This window comes from Neofelis nebulosa, chromosome 1 (genome assembly GCF_028018385.1).
Source record: "Neofelis nebulosa isolate mNeoNeb1 chromosome 1, mNeoNeb1.pri, whole genome shotgun sequence".
Taxonomy (NCBI): Eukaryota; Metazoa; Chordata; class Mammalia; order Carnivora; family Felidae; genus Neofelis; species Neofelis nebulosa.
Genome location: NC_080782.1, coordinates 63,297,638 through 63,319,625, shown reverse-complemented (window position 1 = coordinate 63,319,625; position 21,988 = coordinate 63,297,638). Strand labels below are relative to the sequence as shown.

General features: G+C 52.2%; 1 protein-coding gene and 1 long non-coding RNA gene across 2 annotated transcripts in view; one reads left to right on the top strand and one right to left on the bottom strand.

Annotated features, from left to right (window-relative positions):
- The window catches only part of ERGIC1 (endoplasmic reticulum-golgi intermediate compartment 1), a 101,497-nt gene that overhangs the window by 30,430 nt on the left and 49,079 nt on the right, over positions 1-21,988 (bottom strand). The window contains exons 3-5 of the mRNA XM_058723482.1: positions 16,671-16,743; positions 5,454-5,548; positions 1,762-1,886 (exon numbers count right to left, since the gene is read on the bottom strand). Of these exons, the coding sequence (XP_058579465.1) occupies positions 1,762-1,886; positions 5,454-5,548; positions 16,671-16,743 (293 nt within the window). The remainder of the gene's footprint in view (positions 1-1,761; positions 1,887-5,453; positions 5,549-16,670; positions 16,744-21,988) is intronic.
- LOC131508419 (uncharacterized) lies at positions 12,233-20,588 on the top strand. The gene is made up of 3 exons (XR_009260005.1): positions 12,233-12,547; positions 19,139-19,189; positions 19,900-20,588. It is a non-coding gene; the product is annotated as an uncharacterized LOC131508419 (long non-coding RNA).

Genomic DNA, 21,988 nt, shown 5'->3' with positions numbered 1-21,988 from the left:
CTGCACCTGCTCCTATCACCATGAGCTTTCTAAAGTTTTGCAGTCCAACAGAACTTTCTCTGGTGATGAAAATGTTATGTAGTACTAATATGGCAGTCACTAGTCTCACGTGGCTATTAAGTACTTGAAATGTGACTAGTGACACTGAAGGACTGAATATTTCACTTTATTTAATTTTAATGAATTCAAATTTAAATAGCATCACGTGGCTAACGGCTACCATACTGGTATAGTATAGGTCTTTATTTTTTTTAACTTTTTGAGAGCACGTACACACGTGCATGTGAGCAGAGGAGGGGCAAAGGGAGAGGGAGGGAGAGAGAGAAAGGGAGAGAGAGGGAATCTCAAGCAGTGGAGAGGAGAGGCCCCGAGACTACGTGGGGAGAGACAGGTCCAGTCACACCGGTGTCCCGGCCCAGTCTTGCAGCCACTCAGCAGGAATTGTGGGAAGGGAGGGCACATGCCCTGTCGAAAGGGGCAGCTCCAAATGTCTGTTGACAATGGGATGTGTCCCCAGTGTGGCTAGAGCCTCTGACTTTGAAAATCTGGAACTCTGGGCTCCCAGTCTTTAGCTTTTGGCTCTGACGTGTTTGAATGCTATACAGGACAAACGTAACTTGTCTTTGGGTTGGGTGTGGCCAGTGAGCTTGCAATGTCTGATTCAGATGTCGGGGACCAGAGGAAGGGTGTTCTGAGCAAAGGCTACAAGAGGGCAAGCAGAAGCCAGGAGTGGCCAATGGCTCAGTCTGGCTGGGACCGGGAATGGGAGTTATGGAACACGGGAGACAGCTGTGTGATCTTGGGTAAGACACTCAACCGCTCTGGGCATCCGTTTCCTCATCTGTAAAATGGTGCCACCTCACAGAGCTATTTTTGCAAGGCTCCGCTGTGATTAATACATAAGAAGAGCTGAAAAGGGTACAGCGTGTGTGGAGACAAGGTTGCTGGCTCCCGCCAGGGTTCCCTTGTACTCCCAAATGCACTGTGCTCACATCCTCGACTCAGGATCTGAAGTTCCTGGTTCTAGCAACAAAACCACAGTAACACCTGAACGGGTCCTTTGGGGGCCTACCAGCTACTTTCAAATGCACCCCAATCTCACTCCTCCCCTGCTTTATTCCTCGTCACATCGCCACCCACCAAAATGCTTTTCAGTTAGCGTGCTGTCTATATCCCTCTACTAGCACGGGAGCTCCGATAGCGCGGGAACTCTGCCCACCTACCCCGTTCCGTGCCACCTACTCAGAGTGGCCCCAGAGCTGACACAGAAGGTGTCCAATAAACGTTTTTCGAATGAATGTGTGATAGCTCATTTAATCCTCATGCAAACTTTGGGAGCTGGGTGGTATCATTCTATTATTACCATCATCGTATCCTCACCCTAAAGACGTAAAAACAGGCTATGATGGGTGGAGTGACTCAGAGGGCGCTGCTTGGCCAAGAGGGGGTAGAGCCGGGATGCACACTCAGGGCTCAGGACTGCAAATCCCATGGTCTTCTTAACGGCCGCTCCCTTCCCCGGCGGGAGGAAAAGCAGCCCCTTCCTGAACCAGCCAGTGGGGGCTCCGTGCCTCTGGGAGCCTGGAACCCTCACCCAGAATCTCAGCAGGAAACGCTGCCGGCCACCCTGATGCTTGTCAGGCCCTGGCTGGGTGGGGGGAGGCTGAGTGAGCGCACAGCTCTGAACACTCGGATTCTGGGAGGAAGGGGACCGAAGGGATGGGGAGTGGGGAAAAGGGGCCCCGTGCAGGGTCTCCGTACCTTGTTGATGCTGAACTGCCCCTCAAAGCGGCAGCCGGCCCCGTTGTTCAGTGGGATCTTCATCGAGTTGTCAATGTGCCCCACCTCATGCCTGCCCATCTCATCCTGTATGTCAAGTCCGACCACTGCAGGGGCCAAGGAGAGGAGAGAGTCACAAACACCCAGAGAAATGGGGATGGGGCCCAGCCCTTCATCCCTGGACCCCCTCCTCTCATCTACTCCATGGACAGGTGGGCCCTGGGCCTTCCAGGCACCCACAGCCTAGGGCCCATAGCCACAGAGAGGAAGGCAGCCATCAAGGCTGGACTGAAAGGGAGCAAGCCCACAAGGTCCCTGCCACTGCCTGAGGCTGCAAAGGAAGAGGGGAAGGAGGCCAGGGGGCGGCAGCAGCTAATGGGGCCAGGGATGGAGGAGTGTGGGGCGCGAGGGTGACGACTCTGCTAAACTCAAGACTGCAGGGAGACAGCAGAAGGTCGGGGTGAAAAGGTTAGTCTGAATCCTGGCCCTGCCTCTCGCCAGCTGTACAACCCTCGCCGAGGCACATAAGCTCCTGATGCCTGTTTCTTTCTCTGGAAAATGGGTGATAACAATTAGACCTTCCTTGGAGAATTATGAGGATCAAATAATATGTGTAGAAAATGCTTAGAACAGGGGCTGACGTATAGTAAACAGCAAGTGCTTAATGAACGTCAGCCCCTAATGGTTCTCAGTCTCTGGGTTTGTTGGGTAAGGTTTTAGGCAGGCATTCTTTCACTCATCATTCATTCATTCACACCTTTTTTTTACCCAATGCCTATTCCTGCAGGCCCTGCCCTCCCGGAGCTAAGGTACTTTTCTGGGTTCCTCAGTACACTGAATGGGAAACTTGGGACTTGGGGGTCCTGGTCTTTGACTCCAATGTGACTCTTTACCCGTGACTCAGCTTCCCAATCTGTAAAATGGGCAGGCCCACGCCAATTGCATCCTTTGAGATGGTTTAAGTGGCACGGCTTTGCAAACTATGAAAACACAGACATTTCCCTGAAAGAAGCACTGGAAAGGAGGTTATGACACAGAGAAAGAACTGCTGGGAGCAGTTTTATGTGAGCCAACCCTACAAGGGAAAAATGGGAACAAATGTATTCGTCAGTGGTGGTGGGGAAGCGAGGGAGGGCCCATCCACAGAAGGAAATATGATGTAGTCGTTAAAAACGACGCTCACAGGTCTGTAGTATGCGGGAAACGCTGATGCCATAACGTTTGGTTTAAGAGAAATGCAAACAGGACTCAGCGGCTCCACCCCTGGGAGCCTGTTGTCTAGATGCAGACATGTCCAGACGTGTGTGCGAGGCTGCTCTGGGCAACTTTATTTGAAATTGTGACGAGTGGAGGCAACCCAGCTGCTTGTCAACAAGGGACTAGTCAATGGAACAGTCCCCTCTGGAATGCGGTGCAGCAGGTACGAGAACTGAGCTAAATCCATGTGTGGGGAGAGGCAGCTCAGAGCAGGGCAGTGACTAAGAGCTTGGGCTCTGGGGCTGCCACTGTCTGTGGTTCCTGGCCTTGCCCCTTACCAGCAGTGGGACCTCGAGCAAATTCCCTAGCCTTCCTGTGCCTCGGTTTCCTCCTCTATCCTAGGCTTGTGAGGATTTCGAAAATTAAAATAGTACTAGGTGCCAGACACCCTTCTAAGTGCTTTCTACATAGGAATGCACCATCCGAGCATCCCTGTGGGGAAGATAATATTATCAGACCCATTCTATCCTGGGGGACACTAAGGCACGGAGAGGTTAAGTAACTTGCCTGGGATCGTACAGCTAAGAAACACTGGAGCGTGGATTAGAACCCACAGAGTTTCGATCCAGAGGCCACACCCTTTGGCCATTCCACTGGAGTACGTCTCATCTTAACGCACTAACACAGCCAAAGGATTCAGGACGGAGCCTGGTTTGGAGCAGGAGCAGAATCAATGGCAGCTGTGGTGATCATCTTACCAATATTATGAGTAACGTAAGAATAGCTCCAAGATATTAGCATAAAAAACAAGAAACCCCAGAAAGGTCCCACGCAGTTGGGTCCCAATTACATGAAAAGTAAAAAGAAAAAACAACACCCGCCACCTAAACATGATATGCGTTTGTAGACGGGGGGACAGACACACAAGGCAGGCACACAAACACAGGGGTGGAGAAGGGGTCCCGGCTGCTAGCACGGGCTTCCTCTGGGGTGGATGGCACACTAGGGAACACGGACTTCAACTTTTCTCTTTGTTTGTTTCTGTATTTTGAACGTGATTTTTTTTAAGCCAAAAAAAAAATATTCCTGTTATTAGTTAGCAATAAAATATCACTTTTTAAAGCAGGATAGGAGATTGCACACACAATGTGATCTCAGCCGTGTTTAGAAAGGCACAGAAAGGAAGGCCAACAGGATGGGATGGCGTCAAATGTCAACTGACGCTGTCACTGGGGGTGGAATTATGGGCGATTTCTTCTCCCTGCTGCTCTGGATTTCCCAAAGGTACAATGATGAACGTGCATTTTTTTTTTTTTTTTTTTTTTTAATAATAAAAATCTGTTCTCTTAAAGAACAGCCAGGGTGCGGAGGTCGAGTGTAAGATGCCTGGGTTCGGGTTATGGCCCCACAGAGAGGTACCACCCCGTGGGCTAGTGCAGCCCCAAGCTTAAGGTTGCCTGGCCCCTCCTGGGCCACTGCCCGTAGCTGGGACGCAGCCTGGAACCACATCCCTTCCCTCCCCTACCCCACTGGTCCCAGTCCTCTGGCCTGACTAAGAATTTCCTTGTTCCAGAGACACGACCTACTCCTGACTGAGAAGCTGCCAGATGAATTATTTTTCTAAGGGAAAAAGAAAAAATAAAAATAAAACCGACCTATTTCAACAGGTTCCCTGGCTTGGGGCCCACTGTGGATTCAAAATTGTGATGTAATTCTCACCAAAAGCAATAACAGAACTGAATCTCTCCCTATCTCTGCCTGTGGACACACCCAGTGTTCTGTCCTTCAGGAGGAAGGGCATGGGTGGGAGAAGGGCCTGCATCGGGTTATGTGCCAACCTGGGGCAAAGGGACACTAGACATCCCAGTCCAGGAAGGGACACCCAGTCCACTCAACAAGAAGTCTAGGGACCGGCTCATCAGACCCTCCCGGAAACCTCAGGCAACAGATAGCATTATAAACCCATTTTTATAGATGAGAAAACAAGCTCAGAGAAGTCACACCTCAGCCTGGGTCAGAGTTTTAGTGAGCAAAAGAGGTCTGAGGTCTCCTTGCTTTAAGATGCTTGAGAGGTTATATGACCCTGCCCCCACCCCCCCATGGCACCCTACAGCCTCTTGCCAAGATATGGGTAATAACAGCCCGGCCCCCTTGCTATGGGGCAGGATAAACTGGTTGTCAGTCACATGCCACAGCTCCCCGTGAAATCCGGCTGAAAACATGGCTACCCTCCAGAGGTAACCCCCGTTAGCCATTTCGAGGACTTTGTATTCTACAAAATCTCCAAATGCAGGCACATTTGATTACATTCCGCACCCCCCCACACCCCCAAAAGGAACAAGGAGAACCTTATGCGACCTGCTATTTGTAGCCTGCCCTGTTTGCTGACTTGTCCCGGTTATCTTGTCATCTCTGCACACTCAGCTCTGCCTAACAGAGGGGCCTTGCTGGAGCAGAGGGCTGTTGGGAATACTCACATTCGCAGTGCAAATTGGGTAAACTGATGTTCAGGCTGACGTCAATTTTGCCCCCGCTGTCCTTGTCCGGGTCATCGACATAGAGCTCATTCACGCTAAGGGAGACAAGTACAGAAGCCTTCACTGAGAGGGGGCACCCATCACAGATGCCGGGGACAGCCAGGAGCCATTTCCCTTGGTGACCACTGCTCAACCAACCATCTAGGGGAAGCCTATCTGCTCAGGCACAGGGGAGCAGGGCTCCCATCTTGAGGGCCTCTCCAAACACTGGCCTTACCACTCAGAGGGAGGGGGCTGGGGTGGTGATAACGGGCACGGCTTTTGGCGTTAGACAGATTCAAATTCCAATCCCAGCTCTGCCATTTTCTATGTGAGCTCGGCAGAGCCCGTCTTCGAGTGGGATATCACCACCTGCCGTTAATGGGGTGGTCTGAACACTTGAGTGAAAAATGGGAGTCTTATTAGGCCGCAGGGCCTGGTACCTCCAGGCATATGGTACCCTAGTCCCTACTCTCTGGAGCCATCTCCCACTCAGCTGGGAAGTGGGGATTCCCTGGGCGCTCACCCTCGATGCTCGGCCCTCACAAAGCCCTGGGGCAAACACCAGGTCCCAGATGCAACTAGACGTGACTAGTTTATTAGTGTCCTGTGGCTGCAGCATAAATTATCACAAAGCTGATGGCTTAAAACGAGTCACATTTATTATCACCTTGCACTTCTGGAGGTACACAGTATAAAACAGGTCTGCGGGGCCGTACTCCTTCTGGAGGCTCTACGGGAGAATCCTTCTAGAGGCTGCCTAAGTTCATAGCCCCTCCTCCACCTTCACACCCAGTAGAACCACACAGCATCTTCACTCCTCTCTGGCCTCCTAACTCCCTCCTACAGCAGCTCTGGTCATTTCATCTCGCCCACCAGATAACTCAGGGCCATCTCCCTGGCACAAGAGACTCGACACAATCACATTTGTAAAGTTCCTCTGGCCACGTAAGGTCACACGTTCACAGGTTTCAGGTCTTTGAACAGACAGGGGGCAGGGGGCCCCATGGACAGTCATGCCACCTTGCTATCTGGGACCAGGGCGCCACAACAGGACCTGTTGGCAACGTGAATTTATTCAACAAATACTTTTCGAGTGCCTGCTACCTGTCAGGCACTAGAGACAGTGGGTAACGCAGTCAGACACGGTCTCTGTCTTCATCAGCCTTAGAGACACCACTCGCCTCCTTAAAAAATACCTTCCACCCAACTATGATTATTGCTTGGTTGGAAAGTTGTGGGGTGACAAGGGAGGGATGACAGGACAAGTGACTTCTGGGAGAATGGGCCAGAAAGACTTCTCTGAGGAGATGGGAGCGGAGGCCTGAAGGAGGAGGAGGCTGCCCCAGCAAAGAGGTGGGGGTGGGCGTGGGGATCTTTGGGACAGAGTGTGCAGAGGCCTGGAAGTGGCTGTTTTGGGGAACTGAGGAAAGGTCACTGTGGCTGCAGCGCAGAGCGAAGGGAAGTGGGCTGTGTGATGCAGCTGGAGAATGGGCAGGGGCTGTGTCAGGGAGGCCCGGAGGCCCTGGTAAGGCCTTCACACTCCATCCAGACAGAGTGCAGCCGCATGGTCAGTCTTGCCCTTTAACAGGCTTCCTCTGCAAGGAAGACTGACCGGAGGGGCCACTGTGCACTGGGGAAACCACACGGAAGGCAAGAGATGGCCTGGATTGGGTGTGTTGTGGGAGGGGGGCGCGGGAGGGAGGGATGCCAGATATGTCAGCTATGGGCCGTGGGGGGCTCAAGGGAGGCATGCAGGCAGACCGCCATGTGTCTTTCTGGAAACATTTGTTGGGCTGGGAGCTCCTGGAAGAAGAGCAGTGAGGAGGGAAAGGCACTGAGTTGCAAGTGGCTGTGCTGAGCTCGAAGTGTCGTAGAGGCATCTTTGACGAGCCGCTGAGTGGACGCCGGGTGGCCATGTCTGAAGGCCACTTCTGATTCCCAGAGCACTCCCCAAGGGGAGAGGGGACCGAATCTAAAGGCTCGGCCCAGTGGGCAGGTATGGGGGCCGTGCTTGAAGTGGCTGGGCTATGGCTACTGGAAGAATTAACTAGGGTCCAGCACAGGCTGTAAATAAAGGCTTGCAGCTCTAAGCAACTAGACTCTAAGAAAGCCCTGTACATGGCCACATCTCTGGGAAAGAATGAGTCAGGTCAGGGCAAGGGCATTTTGTTTTTACTCAGAGCCTGTCTTTATGCCCCTAGCATGTAATATGATGTAGCTGGTGCTCAATTAAGAAACAGTGGGGTCCAGGGGCACCTGGGTGGCTCAGTCGGTTAAGCCTCTGACTCTTGGTTTCAGCTTAGGTCATGATCTCACAGTCTGTGGGGGTCAAGCCCCACATGGGATGCAGAGCCTTCTTGGGATTCTCTCTCCCTCCCTGCCTCTGTCCCTCTCCCCTGATCTCTCTCTCTCTCTCTCTCTCAAAATAAATAAATAAACTTAAAAATAGTGGGCTCCAGTCGTGAGACTGAGCCTCACATCAGGCTCGGTGCTGCTTGGGATTCTTTCCCTCCTCTCTCTCTCTGCTCCTCCCCCACTGGTGCACATGCACGAATTTATGCATTCACACATGCATGCTCTCTCTCAAAATTAACAAACTTAAAAAAAATGTGTAGGAAAAAAAAGAAACAGTGGGCTCAAAAAGTCACCTGGGGCATGTTTCCTTGCACGGGTCACAAGGATGCTCCTGAAGACAAGAGAGTGACAGATGTGGTTTGGCCTTCAGACTGTTGGGCCTCCAGCCCATGAAGTCAGGAAAATCCCAACTGGGCCTATGTGCATTCATGTTATTCCCATCTGATCCTGTGAAAATGTCCTGATCCTCATTTTACAATCAGGAAACTGAGGCTCAGAGAGGTTGAGTGCCCTCTCCAAAGTCACACAGCAGGAAATAGCAGAGCTAAAATCCCACCTAGGTCTGCATTCAGCCTGAGCCCCAGGCTTTCTAGGGCTCATGCTGTCTCCCCTCCCTCTCGCCCTCAACATCTAGGATCAAGGGAGGAAATGGGGGAGGAGGGCTGGCCCTCTGAGGCCACACACAGGGTGTGGGGAAGAGAGACAGGGGTTTGTACTTGGCAGGCTCATAGTGTTGGCCCCCATCGGAGAACAAAGAGAACAAATTAGCCAGGGGGAAAGGAGCAAGCAGGACCACAGGAGGGTATGCTGGAGGATGGACATCTCCACAGCCAAAAGGGCTCTTCCTCGGCCTTTAGTGCCCAACTTCTACCCCAGCCTTGATGTGCAACTCCAGAAGGTTGTTGAGTAATGACACTACTGGGTGATTAACAGAATGGTCACCGAGGGAGAGGGAGAGCCCCCGGCTTCCTTTCCCAAACTAGCGAGACTCTTCCTTGTAGCTACTCACCTTTCCCACCTCGGAGGTGGGGCCTCAGCACATCACCAGCGGATTGTGGGATGATGTCATCCCCTGGCAATCCTCTGGAGGTGACCTCAGTGCACAGAGAGGTGAGTGCCAGGTGTGGCACCAAGGTGAGCCCACCCTCGAGGCCCCAGGGGGCCTCTCCTAGCCCATGGAGCCCAGGCTCTCCAGTGCCACCTAGAATAAAGGGGCTGAGGTGCTGGGGAGGGGTGGAAAGCCCACTGGCCTGCAGAGCGTAGGCCAGTCTGGTTATGTAAGGCCAGAACTGGCTGTTCCCAGTGCATTCCTGAAGGGCCCCAGGCTGCAAGATAAATGAAGTTCAATCACCTGTGCCGCCTGCCCAAGGAGGCCAAGAGATCCACCTTCTGAATCCAAAGCGGAATGTTCCAGGGCTGCTGGCGTCCTCCTACCCCCAGCCAGCACCGCAAGCCCTCCTTTAGCCTGCCACCCGCAGACGCCTGCCAAGGCTAGCTAAACTGGCTGGGGCTGAACTGATTTTAAAAGGTGAACGGACAGCCAGAAATCAGCCCACCTGAAGGGACAATACAAGCTTTTTTGTGGATTTACTGCTATCTGGAGACTCTCGGGCCTGATTCCTCCTGTCACTAGCAAGGGCGATGAGAAGACTCATGGGGCAGTGGCAGATACATGTAGGCTCACCTCCTGCCACTAAGAAGCTGGGGGGCGGGGGGGCGGGGAACCTGGAACAAGTTACTTCACCTCTCTGAGCCCCGGTTTCCTTAACTGTAAAACTGGGAAAGTTTTCTATGAAGTTTGAAGACAGTCAAAATTAATCTACGGTAATAAGTCACAATAGTGGTGGTGGCAGGAGATACTGACTGGGAGGGGGCACGAAGGAACCTTCCAGGCGGTGGAGATGTGTTGTCTTGATGAGGTGATGGTGACACGGGTATAAGCGTTCATCAAGTCTCACCTTTAAGATTTATGCGCTTGGCTATTTGTAAGTTATAGATACGTCTTGAAAAGAAGGAAAGAAAACCAGGAGGGAGGGGAGGGGGAAGAGGAAGAAAGAGGGGAGACAGAACAAAAGAGGGGTCAGGATTCGGGCTGCTTCCCAGGGGTGTGAGCGATAAAGCTGCAGGTCCCCAGGGCAGGGGGGTGTATGTTCCTCACCAATCTGAGGGCCTGGCTCGGGCCCTTCTTGGTAAAGACCATAAGGCATCGTGATGCAAGTCCAGACTCTCAGTGTTCAAATCCTAGCTCTACCACCTACGAGCTGACTGACCTTATAATGCAAGGGGTTTTGCCTCTACCAGCCTCGGTTTCCCCACGTGTAAAACAGGGGCGGTCACAGGTACGGCACAGTAAGTGTCTGCTGCTTTTACTGTTCTTGTAATTATCAGTGTTTACAGAGTTGGTAGCAACAGGCATTCACCTCACAGCACTGTGGCAAGGATTCCTGAGGGGCCCACAGCTGGTGCATTACATCGAGAATATGCCGATTATGACCTGCTGAACGAGGGGGCACAAGCCACCCACACAGGGCGGCCAGGTAGCTCCCTCAGCATCCGAGCTCCCACTTTGGGGAAGTGAAACCCACAGGGTCGTTTTGATGGAAGGCACAGTTTCGATACACCCACACAAAGGAAGAAAGAGTCCCGAGATTTATTACTTACAGATCCCAGGAGTGTGTGTGTGTGTGTGCGTGTGTGCGCGTGCGCACGTGCAGGGAGCCAGGGGAGGGCAGGAGCCAGCGGGAGAGAGACAACAGGGTAGCAAAAGCACTTGTTCCTTATGATGGGGCAGAGGTCACTAACTCTCCTCCGGCTTCACTCTTCAGTAGCTATTTTGAAAGATGCCCCAGGCAAAATAAAGGCGGGAACTCATGGCGGGCATCCTGAACTCAAGTCCTTATCTTAGTGTCCAGACTGTGGGTGTGAGGAGGGTTATCACACTGTAAAATGCATAGGCAGCAACTCAGAAAAACAAAGTTCGTTCTCCTCAGAAGCTGCTTTTCTTTTCTTTTTTTTTTTTTTTAACGTTTATTTATTTTTGAGACAGAGAGAGACAGAGCATGAACGGGGGAGGGGCAGAGAGAGAGGGAGACACAGAATCGGAAGCAGGCTCCAGGCTCTGAGCCATCAGCCCAGAGCCCGACGCGGGGCTCGAACTCACGGACCGCGAGATCGTGACCTGAGCTGAAGTCGGACGCTTAACCGACGGAGCCACCCAGGCGCCCCAGCTGCTTGTCATAGGGATTAAATGTGTTCATGGATGCAAGGTGTTAGCACAGCCCCTGGTATATTCTAAGGCCCGCATAAAAGGTGGCCCTGCTTATAACGAATCGAAGATGTCCCAGCTCTAAGCAGCTGGCTGGTGCCAGGCACGACGCCGGAGACTTTCACATGTAGTATCTCATGTAATACCCACAGCAGGAAGATGTTTAGTAGGGTCACTGTTCTCTTCTCACAAGGATGAAACCGGGCTCAGAGCAAGACAGATAAAAGACTGGCCAAGATCACATGGCCAGGAAGAGGCAGAGGCAGGATCTGAACCTGGAGCCATGGAAGCCCAGAGCCATGCTCTTTCCACCGCATTAAGATGGATGGGGCAAGGAATCAATGAAAACCTGAGGGACAAGTGTCCCCCAAGGAGACCTGTGATGCAGGTGTCATCATCTTTCCGATAATCTGCAGGTGCCCATCCCAACTGCACCCATGGCCCAAGTGCCCACAGGGCAAGCAGGTGTAAAGGGTCCATCCCCTTTGTGCCCTACAAGCCTCCCTCTGCCACCTCCCCCTGCCACGCCCTGGTGGGTTGCTGCATCTGACCTCCCGACTGACCGGGACGAGGGCTCCCTGAGCCAGGAGCACAGAGCACGAGATCACCACCCCTGCAGAATGAACGGGGGGAGGTACCAATGTGTGCTGATGGAGGAGAGGGGGGCACATTCCAGTCGGGGGACACCAGACAGCGTCAGGGAGTTGGCTGGATTGCGTGGGGGTCAGTAAGCAGTGGCCATGTAGGGAGAGGAAGAGAGGGACTGGGGAGGTACGGGTGGGGGGGAGCGTAGGTGGAATGTAACGAAGGGCCCTGAAATTCTAGGCTGAGGCGTGAGTCTGATGACATCTATGGAAAACAATTTTATTTGCTTTTAGAAGAGCACTTGAATAGTTCAGATTCCTGCCCAAAGTCGCTGACCTCTGTGCTTAATAATTTGATTTAATGGAAACTTACACAGCAGTGAGGCCCACAGCAAGGGCCTGCGGTGGAAGGGGAGGGATGGAAGTTATGTAAGCAATTTCCCCAGGACCTTGTTTTAAATCCCTACCCTCCAGGTATAAGTAAGTGCATCTATTCCCTACCAGGTGGAGGGCCAAAACCACCCCTTCTCGGCCACCAAGTCCTGCCCACACCCTCCTCTCTACAGTTATTGTCCAGTCTGGCCTCCAGGGTCGCCCTGCCCCAAGTTCATCTTCACAAGAGCGGACCTCGCTGCAGCGTGAAGCCAGTCCAGTCGTTCCATGCTCAGATGCCTTCCGGCCTGTCCTTCATGTGACAGCCCTGGGTCTCTCACCGGGCCCTAGCTCACAACCCAGGCCTCAGAGTGGGTGACCGGGCTCTGAGGGAGACATCCAGGCATTCCTCCTGGTTGAGCTACCGGCCTCCCCACTGGGGGCCTGCTATGGAGCATCTGAGGACACAGTTCAAGGTAACCACCCAGTTCCCGCTAGGTGGGCAATGGCTTCCTGGAGTTCCAACTGCCTGCTCGGCCATTTCACCCTGGAAGGGTGTATCCAAATGTTCAGGTCAACTGTTCTGACCAAAGAGCAGCAGCTCCCATGCACCTGGGGGCCCAGAATGCTCTGGGCAGAAAAGCGTGGTATGACAGGGCAGGAGTGCAGAGGCTTTGACTGGAGTGGCCCCACCACTTACTAACCTCATTGTGGCTTTCGCCTCCTGGTGCCTCAGTTTTCCCAGCCGTAAAGTGGGGCTAAGACTACCCGCAGAACCCACCTCAAGGGGTTCTGTGTTGACGACATGAGACGATCACCGTAAAGTGCGAACCTAGGTGGCTGGCTGGCTGGGCATGTGGTTGCCCAGTATAAATCGTAACTGGAAGGTAGAATACATTGTATCGTACTGTAAATTATCAGTGGAGAGTTCCAGCTACTACATTTTCTTCTTACAGATCCTCATCAGGTTAATAAGTAAAAGCAGCCAAGCCTGGGAAGTCATAGACCGGAATGTGTTGCAGCCACGTTCTCTGAACAAGGGGGGGGCCTGCTCCCCTGGAAATGTGAAGCCACACAGCAACCCCTGTGGGGCCACTTTCCCAAGGATAATTAATGGCCTGTCTAAAGCCCACGTTACAGTCCAACCACCCAAACAAACAGGCCTCCTTCCCTACCGGGCTGGGCCAGAATACTGTCTTATGTCACTCACTGATAACCATGGGTCAGGGTTGGCGCAATGTGGATCCCACCAGCAGTGACCTCATTTCCTTGGGATACAGTCTCATGATGGGGGGTGTGGGGGGTTGACCCACTGTGGTCACAAACCTGCCAGGGAGGGCCCGACATCCATTACAGAAGACCTGGGACCTTCATGTGTTCCCAAACTGGCAGGCCTTCCCAGGGGTCAGAGAAACTTCTGATAGAAGGAAGACCAGGAACAATGCTTTTACCTCTGGATTCTTCGCTGAAGTCCTCAGTCCTCACCCATACAGACTCCTTTCGGGCAACTCCTGCACCGTGGTCACACGGCAGCAGGGGGAGAGGGGGCGTCAGGGCCACTGCATCATCACAGATGGAGCTTCTGGCCCCCGGGCTACCGACGGGTTTCTCTTCTCATTCCCGCCTCCCTCCCTCCTTCCGGCCACTCACACTGCAAATGGGGAAGAGCTCAGCAGGGGCCAGACAAATGGCAAACACACCATGAATGGCCCTCGTAGTCTGATTACCCCACTCCCCCCTCATCTTTCTTCCTCTCCAGGGAGGTGCTGGGACCAGAGTGTCCAGGATGCCCTCAGGGGTCAGGAAGGGAAAACCCTGGAACAGGGTAGAAGGCAGAGCGGCGGGAACATATTGTGCTCTTCGGAAAGGAGGGAGCCCTGTCCTGGGTAATGGAACAAGCTGTCCAAGCTCACCTGAGTGGCTCTTCACATAGCAGGTGGCACACGACCTGCTCCAGTCACAACTCACCTGTCAGGGGCCCATTGCCTCACCATGGGCTGAGCTGACAAACGGCTTAACAAGCTGCCCTTCACAATGTCAGCAGGAGGCGAGGGAGGCTGCTCTGAGCTCAAGGGAGGGGACAAGAAAATTAACATTCATGGAGTGCTTAGTACATGCCAGGTGCTGAGGGTGGCCTCACAACCTTTTTAGCATTAGATGGGGAATAAATGTGAAATGAATAAATGTAGCATGAAGAACTACAGACCCATATTAAAGTACATCAGGTGTGGCATTAAGTACCTTTCTGGTAAACAACCTTGTTTAAACCTCACAAATATCACACACCTTCTCTGTTTCCTGCTCTGTTTTTTTTTCTTCACAGTCTTTTTCACTAATTCATGTACGTTCTAGTTTTTGCTTGCTTGTTGATGGTCTGTGTTCACTGTTGGCATTTTCTTTTTTTTTTTTTTTTTTTTTTTTTAATTTTTTTTTTTCAACGTTTTTTATTTATTTTTGGGACAGAGAGAGACAGAGCATGAACGGGGGAGGGGCAGAGAGAGAGGGAGACACAGAATCGGAAGCAGGCTCCAGGCTCCGAGCCATCAGCCCAGAGCCTGACGCGGGGCTCGAACTCACAGACCGCGAGATTGTGACCTGGCTGAAGTCGGACGCTCAACCGACTGCGCCACCCAGGCGCCCCATTGTTGGCATTTTCAACTCCTCTGAGCAGGGAACCACTCAGCAAGGAAGGAGGCAGACCTGGTTTCTGACTTCTGGGAGCTCAGGACCAAGAATGAGGCCCATGAATACACAACAGTGTACAGGATCTACCCCAGCTTGGTCCTGGCTACTTCATATTCTACTCTCTCCACTTGCCCACTTTGCTCCAGCCACACTAGCTCTTTATCTGCTCTGTACATACACCAGGTAATTCCTGCCTCAGGGCCTTTGCACTTCTCAGTGGCTCTGTCCAGAATATATAAAGTCTCCCTAGTCCCTGGGACACAGTTGGGGCTCCCTCCTTGTTGTCACACATGTACCCCACTCACCTTGCTCAGAACACGAGGGACCTGAACAGGAGCCCCCCCCCCCCCCAGGGAAGGGGGCGCAGCCTGGAGAGACCAGCAGGTACATGGCACACAGTAGCTCTCAATCTCTTGCTGCTGTCCCTGTTTCTAATTCCAACTCAGGTGACCCCTGAGACATCCAGTGGCCCAAATTTACACAGAGCCACCCCCCATTAGGAGCTGAGTGGGGCAAAGAACATTCTCTGACCCCTGCGTGGTCAGGAGGTCATGTCTTAGGAAGCAGACAAGCCTCCCCAGACCTACAAGCTTTGACTCTAATGCACCCTCTCGTTTGGCCAGCGATACTGAGAGCCAGAGAGTTTGGAAACCTGTCCAGGGTCACACAGCAAAGTGGCAATCGAGCAGGGGGAACTGGCCCTGGGTCTCCCAATGCCTCGTCCAGAGCTCTTTCTACCACTCCGTGAGACCCTCTGGGCTCTGGTGCCATCAGGGTTAAAAACAGGATCAGAGGGACAGGGAAGGCAAACTCTCCCATACCAGTGTAGGCTACAACCAGAAATTAGTTGGCCAGAGGGTGATGGTAGGAAACAGACAAGACTGAGATGCCTGTGGATTCAGGAGACTGGTGGGCCTTGGGAGCCCCCTCCTAACTATACGACCCTGGGCAAATCCCTTCACCTCTCAGAGCCTTAGTTTCCTCATCCTTAAAGACAAGATAACTACCTCTCAGAGCTATCTGAGGATTAAAGGTGGTAACACTTACATAGCTACAACGCCCGTCTTGGGCTAAGTAACTATGTTTTTAGTTTCCTATTGTCTTGTGGCCGAGAGGGAGGCAAAGGAAACCAAGAAATTCCATGAGCAAAAAAGAAAATTCCAGTGTTGAACAGGGGAGTGGGTGGCCAGGGCCCAGCCCCATGATGACTTTCTGGGTTGTAAACACAGGAACGAAGAGCCTTGGAAGCCCTGAGCCAGTGGCCAAGGCAGGAAGCTCTGGGGTCTGATTCCACCTCAGGGCGGCCGCTGGGCTGTGACTGAATAATTCCAATGGCATTCTGTGTTACACATACCCCACAGCATTTACTAGGTTATCCGGGCAACGGATGATGCTAGAAATCGGGGATCGATTCACAATGCGTCAATCGCTGCCAGGAAGCCCACACTGATTCCTCACTAAGTGTGGGCCTGAGAACGGGGAAGGGGGCTCAGTTGAGGGGGGCTGGGCTCTGAGGTCAGCAACCCCACCCCCCTCGGGTAGGAAGCAGCACCGTTTCTCTGAACTCCTCCAGCTTTAACATCAAATGACCCTATGATGATTCAGAGGGAAAAAAGTCCACTGGCCAAACAAAGGGACAGCAGAGATGGGCAAATGATTCCTGTCATCTGCGGACCCAGGAAGCCCCCCCACAGAACGGAACCCAGATTTTCTCTTCAGCTTCAACAAAGCAATGGTTGCTTTTGCTCTAACTTCAAAACCCTTTTAAGAAACAGAGGAGCGATGGACGCCATGGGCTTGGAAATGAGAGAGTGAGAAGGTTCAGAGGTCTTGCTTCTTTTTAAAGCCCCTGTCTCCTCTCATCTGGGGTCCCAGAAAGCTCTGGAATGTTCCCTGTGGGGGAATGGAACTTACACTTCTGTCGTTATGAATCCGGTGAGCTCCGAGAGGAAGAGGAAGAGGATGAAGAGGCAGCAGCAGATAGAGACTGGAAGGAACAATACAGAGACACACAATTAAGGGTGGAGGGCACAGGCTGGGGGGTGGGTGGGCTGGCCCCTCCTCCTTCCCCTCTCCCCTCCCATTCCCATCCCTCCCCTCTCCACCCCTGGCCTCCAAGGAAAGCTGCTTAGAGGGAGGGGGAAAGAGGCCCCACCAACCGTCCAAAGCCCCTTCTTAGTCTAAGCAGCCCTGCTCCCGGAGGACTTCGTTTGGTACTGATGTGACCTTCCCATAGAGACTGACCTCCTACGTAGGCAGGTCCTCCAGGGGGCCAGACTGACTTCATTCCACAAGAGCATATTAATGCAGAGGTCAGTCAAAAATAGAGGTTGCATGGGGCGCCCGGGTGGCTCAGTGGGTTGAGCGTCTGACTTCGGCTCAGGTCATGATCTCACGGTTTGTGGGTTCGAGCCCCGCACTGGGCTCGCTGCTGTCAGCATAGTACCTGCTTCAGGTCCACTGTCCCCCCATCCCTCTGCCCCTTTCTCATGCTCTCTCTCTCTCTCTCAAAAATAAATAAATAAATAAATAAATAAGCATTAAAAAACACAGAGGCTGCAAATTGGTGGCCCACAAATGTGTTCTGTTCAGCTCCACTGAACAATCTGATTGCACATCAAAGTCCAGAACACTCAGGCCCTGGTTCCCAATGGGGTCTGAGGCTCACCAGTTTGCCACAGGCCCTACCACCCCCTCTTGACTCCCTGATTCCAAGGCCGAGGCCAACGGTCTGTCGCCATTTATCACCACCCCCAGTGGTACCATCAACGGCGTGCCCATGTCCTCATCAGAGGTCAGAAAGTGAGGAGACTGAACACTTGTGTTTCAAGAAAAGGGAAAATTCTTTATGGAAGGAATTCTTCTATAAAAGTCTGAAATGTAGAGAGTGGAAGAGAGTTCCAGAGTTGGCCCATGTCACTCATGTTTATCTGGTCAATGGCCCCTGCCAGGGTGGAAATCTGTGACCCCTGGGGCCACTCCCAGGGACAATATATAACAAGTGGTCCGGATCTGGCCTTGAACTCCAGCCCCAGCTCCTGATACTCCCCCAACATCTGACCACTCAACCACACTGAGCCACGTGCTGTTCTGTAAATATGTGTCTTATTTCTGTTCCTTTGTTCCTGTGGTTCCTGTCGGGAACGTCCTTCCCATCTTCTCTCCTCCTCTCCCTCCTCCCCCTCCTCCTCGTCATCCTCTCTGTGAAGTGAACTCCTCTCTATGCTCCCAGGCCGAGGTCCAGCTCAAAAGTCTCTCCTGGTAGGAGGCTCTTCATCCCCAGATGTGGAGCTGGTCACTCTTTCCTCTGTTCCCAGCCTCTATTCTCACACTTGCCACATTTTACCGGCTCTTTGTGGCTGTTTCTCTCACTAAACTGATATCCCTGAAGGCAGAAAGTCCACAGCTCCAGTGCCTGGCCTGGGGCTTGGCATACAGGAGGGAATAATAGGCAGGGAATACCCAAGAGCAGAGAGTGAGCATTGAGCACACCTCACCTGGGCTTATCACAGAGGCATGCAGTGGGCAAGGGTCTGCAAAATATGCCCACTGCTCACCTGCTACGGGTCTCTGGCTAAGTTACTTACCTCTCCCTGCCTCAGTTTCCTCATCTGTAAAATGGCAACAGGCCTTATGGAGCTGCTCTGAGAATTTCCACAACAGAGAAACCGGGCTTGTAATAGTGCCTGGCGGGTAATAAAGGCTCAAGCATTCGCTCATTATTAGGACTTTCATCAGGGAGTCCTTGGAGGAGTTGGTGATTTGGGGAAGGTGACTGACAAATGGGGTGACCCCTAGTTTCCTGCAAAGAAAAAAAAGTTCCTGGTCCCACTTGTTGATTCTGCTACATTCTTGATGGTTTGCTCCTGGACTGGCTGAGCAACTGTGACAAACACTGAAACCAGTCATTATCTATCTATCTATCTATCTATCTATCTATCTATCTATCTATCTATCTTAAAATGCAAAAAGATGCCTTCTAAGTAAAGAGGGAAGGGAACAAATGTTTGCTGGGCCACTACCATGCGCCCTGCTGTGGGAGTGTCACCAGCCACCGTGTCACCTCACACTCCTGCCTGACAGGGGCACGCACCCTTGCGCAGCAGGTAGAAATGGAGGCTCAGAGAGGAAGAGACTGGCCTGGGAAGGTGGGTGGGGAGACAGGCCTGGATCCTATGAATTCTACAGACAATGCCCTAAGAAAAGAAACCCCAAGATCTAGGACTCCAAGTGAAGAACAAGACAGGGACATCCCCACAGTCCCTACACCTCTAAAACCAGACCAATGTATGGGATCCTAGAATTACTCCCCAATTCTTCAAACACTAAAAGAACTATATAGGGCAGTATTAAAGGGTTTTACTTTTTTTGTTTCTTTTCAGAAGAGGTAACACATGCACGTGATGAGAAAAATCATGCAGCTGCATAAAAAGGTATAGTGTGTCAAGTCCCTTTCTCGCTCCTGATCTGCAGCCCCCTGCCCTAAGGTATCAGTGTTACGGTCTTGCGTCCTTCCACACCACTGAAACATATATGTACAATTCCTTTCTTTCTCTAAGCCAACTGCAGCATAAGCTATATACATCCTTTTCCACCATGCTTTGCTCACTCAGCAGCCTATGTCTGAAATACATGCCACATCAGTTTACAGGAGTGGCCATGTTTGCTTGCTTGCTTTTGTGGCATAGAAACTCATTTCAAATGTCTTCTCCAGCTGTTGGAAAAATCCACTGCACTCCTGCAGCCACCAATCCCAACTTCCTGGCTCATATCCTTCCCTTTCTCACCTGCAGACTGCAGCTATGATAACTGATCAAGAATCCCACTACCAGGCAGAACACCCTTCACCTGGAATCTTCCTAAACAGTATCACATAGGACCCATGTTTCAGAGTCATGTTCATCCCTCTCACACCTCTCTCAAGCCCCAGCAACCCATCACATGCTATAATGGACAGGCACAAAGTAGGGAGGCGTTTCTGAAGGTCAATGCTGACTTAGACCAATCCAGGCCTTCTAACTGCCTTCCTTGCCCTAAGCCTGCAAAAGGGCCCCAACACTCTAACTCTGTCCAGATTGGGGGTGGGAGGGGCGGGGGACAGGGATGGAAGGCTTCCTTCTGAAATCTGTGTGCTCTGTTCAAGGTCTGGATGAAGCCTGGTCAACCCAGCAGGTGGACACGATAAATGCCAAGTCTACTCAGCTGAAACCCAAGTGTCCAACAGCCCTGATCATACACCCTCTGTGACTGCTCCCCCTACCATTGTCCCATACTAGGTGGACAGAGACAATGTCTGGTACCACTATGGTCACAGGGTCTAGCCTGGCTCAGAGAAGGTACAGAAAAAATACTTGTTGAATGAATGAATGAATGAATAAATAAATGAATGAATGAAAAACACGAGGTATGAAGGCAGGTATGAAGTATTTCAACCAGAAAGGCCGTTGTGATACTGAAGGCTTGATGAGGGTTTTCAATCCATGTTTGGGCAAGAAGCTAAGGCTCTCTGACACCACACTTCTTTTGAAACTGACTCAGGCAGTGGACCATAGGAATGTGACCCCTAGAGAATGTGTGTGACTGGGAAACCTGGTGCAGCCAGCAAAGGGGGGCACTGGACCCAAGACCCGAGACCCAAGACTCTGGGAAGTCAAGGAATTTGTTCAAGGCCAAATGGCCACTTCAGTGAAGGAGGCAAAATTCAAACCCTGATCCGTGAGTGTCCAGGGCCTTTCCCTGTTCCTGCAGTTATTAATAGCACTTATCAAGATGTCATGAAATGGTGTGGCTTCGTGTCTGCTGCCCTGGTAGGCCATGTGCTCCTTAAGGACAAAGACGGGAGCCCATTCATCAACATGATCCTGGTGCTTGGTACGGGACCTGGCCCCAGGACCTAGTTAATAAATATTTGTTCACTACATGGTAGCTAAGGGCTGGTTTCCCATGCCTCACGCCTTTTTCCTCTCGTGTAAAGGAATTTGCCGTCTTGCACACTGTGGCCGGGACCGCAAATCAGACCACGTCCCTAGAGGGCCATCTGGCAGTACCTTCTAAATTTTACAACACACGTGCCCTTTGACCCAGTAATTCCTCTTCTAGGAAAAGTTACCTTACAGAAATAACCATACAAGGATATAAAAATATATGGACAAGGATGTCTGCAACAGCCATAAATCGGAATCGAGACTGTCCACTCCCAGGAGACTGGTTACATAAACTGTGGGTCGCGCAGATGATGGCAACCGTGGGCTGCCAGACGCGGCTGCAGGGAAGAATGCAGCGGGCCGTGTACGTGCTGGTAGGAAACGTGTCCAGCCTACGGCGGTTGAAAAAAGGGCCGGGAAGAGAGGTCCACACAGTAGGTTCCCGTCTCTGCTTAAAACAACAATATAGGTATATCAAAGCCTGAATGTGCTTTTTAAAAATTCCAGGAGGACCCAGACCTGATTGTTACACATCCATTAACAAGGGTGAGACTGCAGAGACTGTGAGGCAGAGGTCTGGACTACTGGTTGGTGGCAGGAAGGGGACAGGACACCTTACTTGAATTTTTGTGATCAGGCTCAGAAACAAGTCGAACCCCCTCTCCTCTCATGTGCCTTGGGTATCCTCTCCGTGGGGACTTAGGCACAAAGCATCAGAGCGTCTGCTGGCACGGACCCTCACAGGCTGGGGGCTCCTGGAGGTCAGTGACCAGAGGAGTGTAGTCCAGGCACTGAGAGCTTAGCACATACCCTACACTTGACGGGTCTGAACTCATTTATTCCCCATATCAGGAAAATGAGGATCAGAGAGGTGAAGTGAGAGGTGACTTCCCCAAAGTCCCCCAGCTACTAGATGGGAGAATGAACCCAGCTCTGCCACATGGGAAGCCTGCAGGACATGCATCCTGTGTCCTGGCTGCTGCATTCCCTTCCCCAGGGATGTGGAGACCCAGGGCTGGAGAAGGCACCCACGGCTTCAATGAGTAAGGGCCGGGCAGGAGCAGCAGGGGCGGGGGTGGGGGAACCCCAAGGCCATGCTCCTATGACCCACCTTGGGAGGCAGCAGTGGATTCCAATTTGATTGCCCAGCCCCAGGGCCCTGCTCAGGGGACAGCCCACGGGGAGGGTCCCTCTCTCGCAGGAAGCACTGGAGAGGCCGGCAGGGGGTCAGGCCTTTCGAGAGATGTGAAACTTGAGACAAGTCACTTCACCTCTCTGGGCCCATTTTCTCCTCTGGAAAATGAGGCT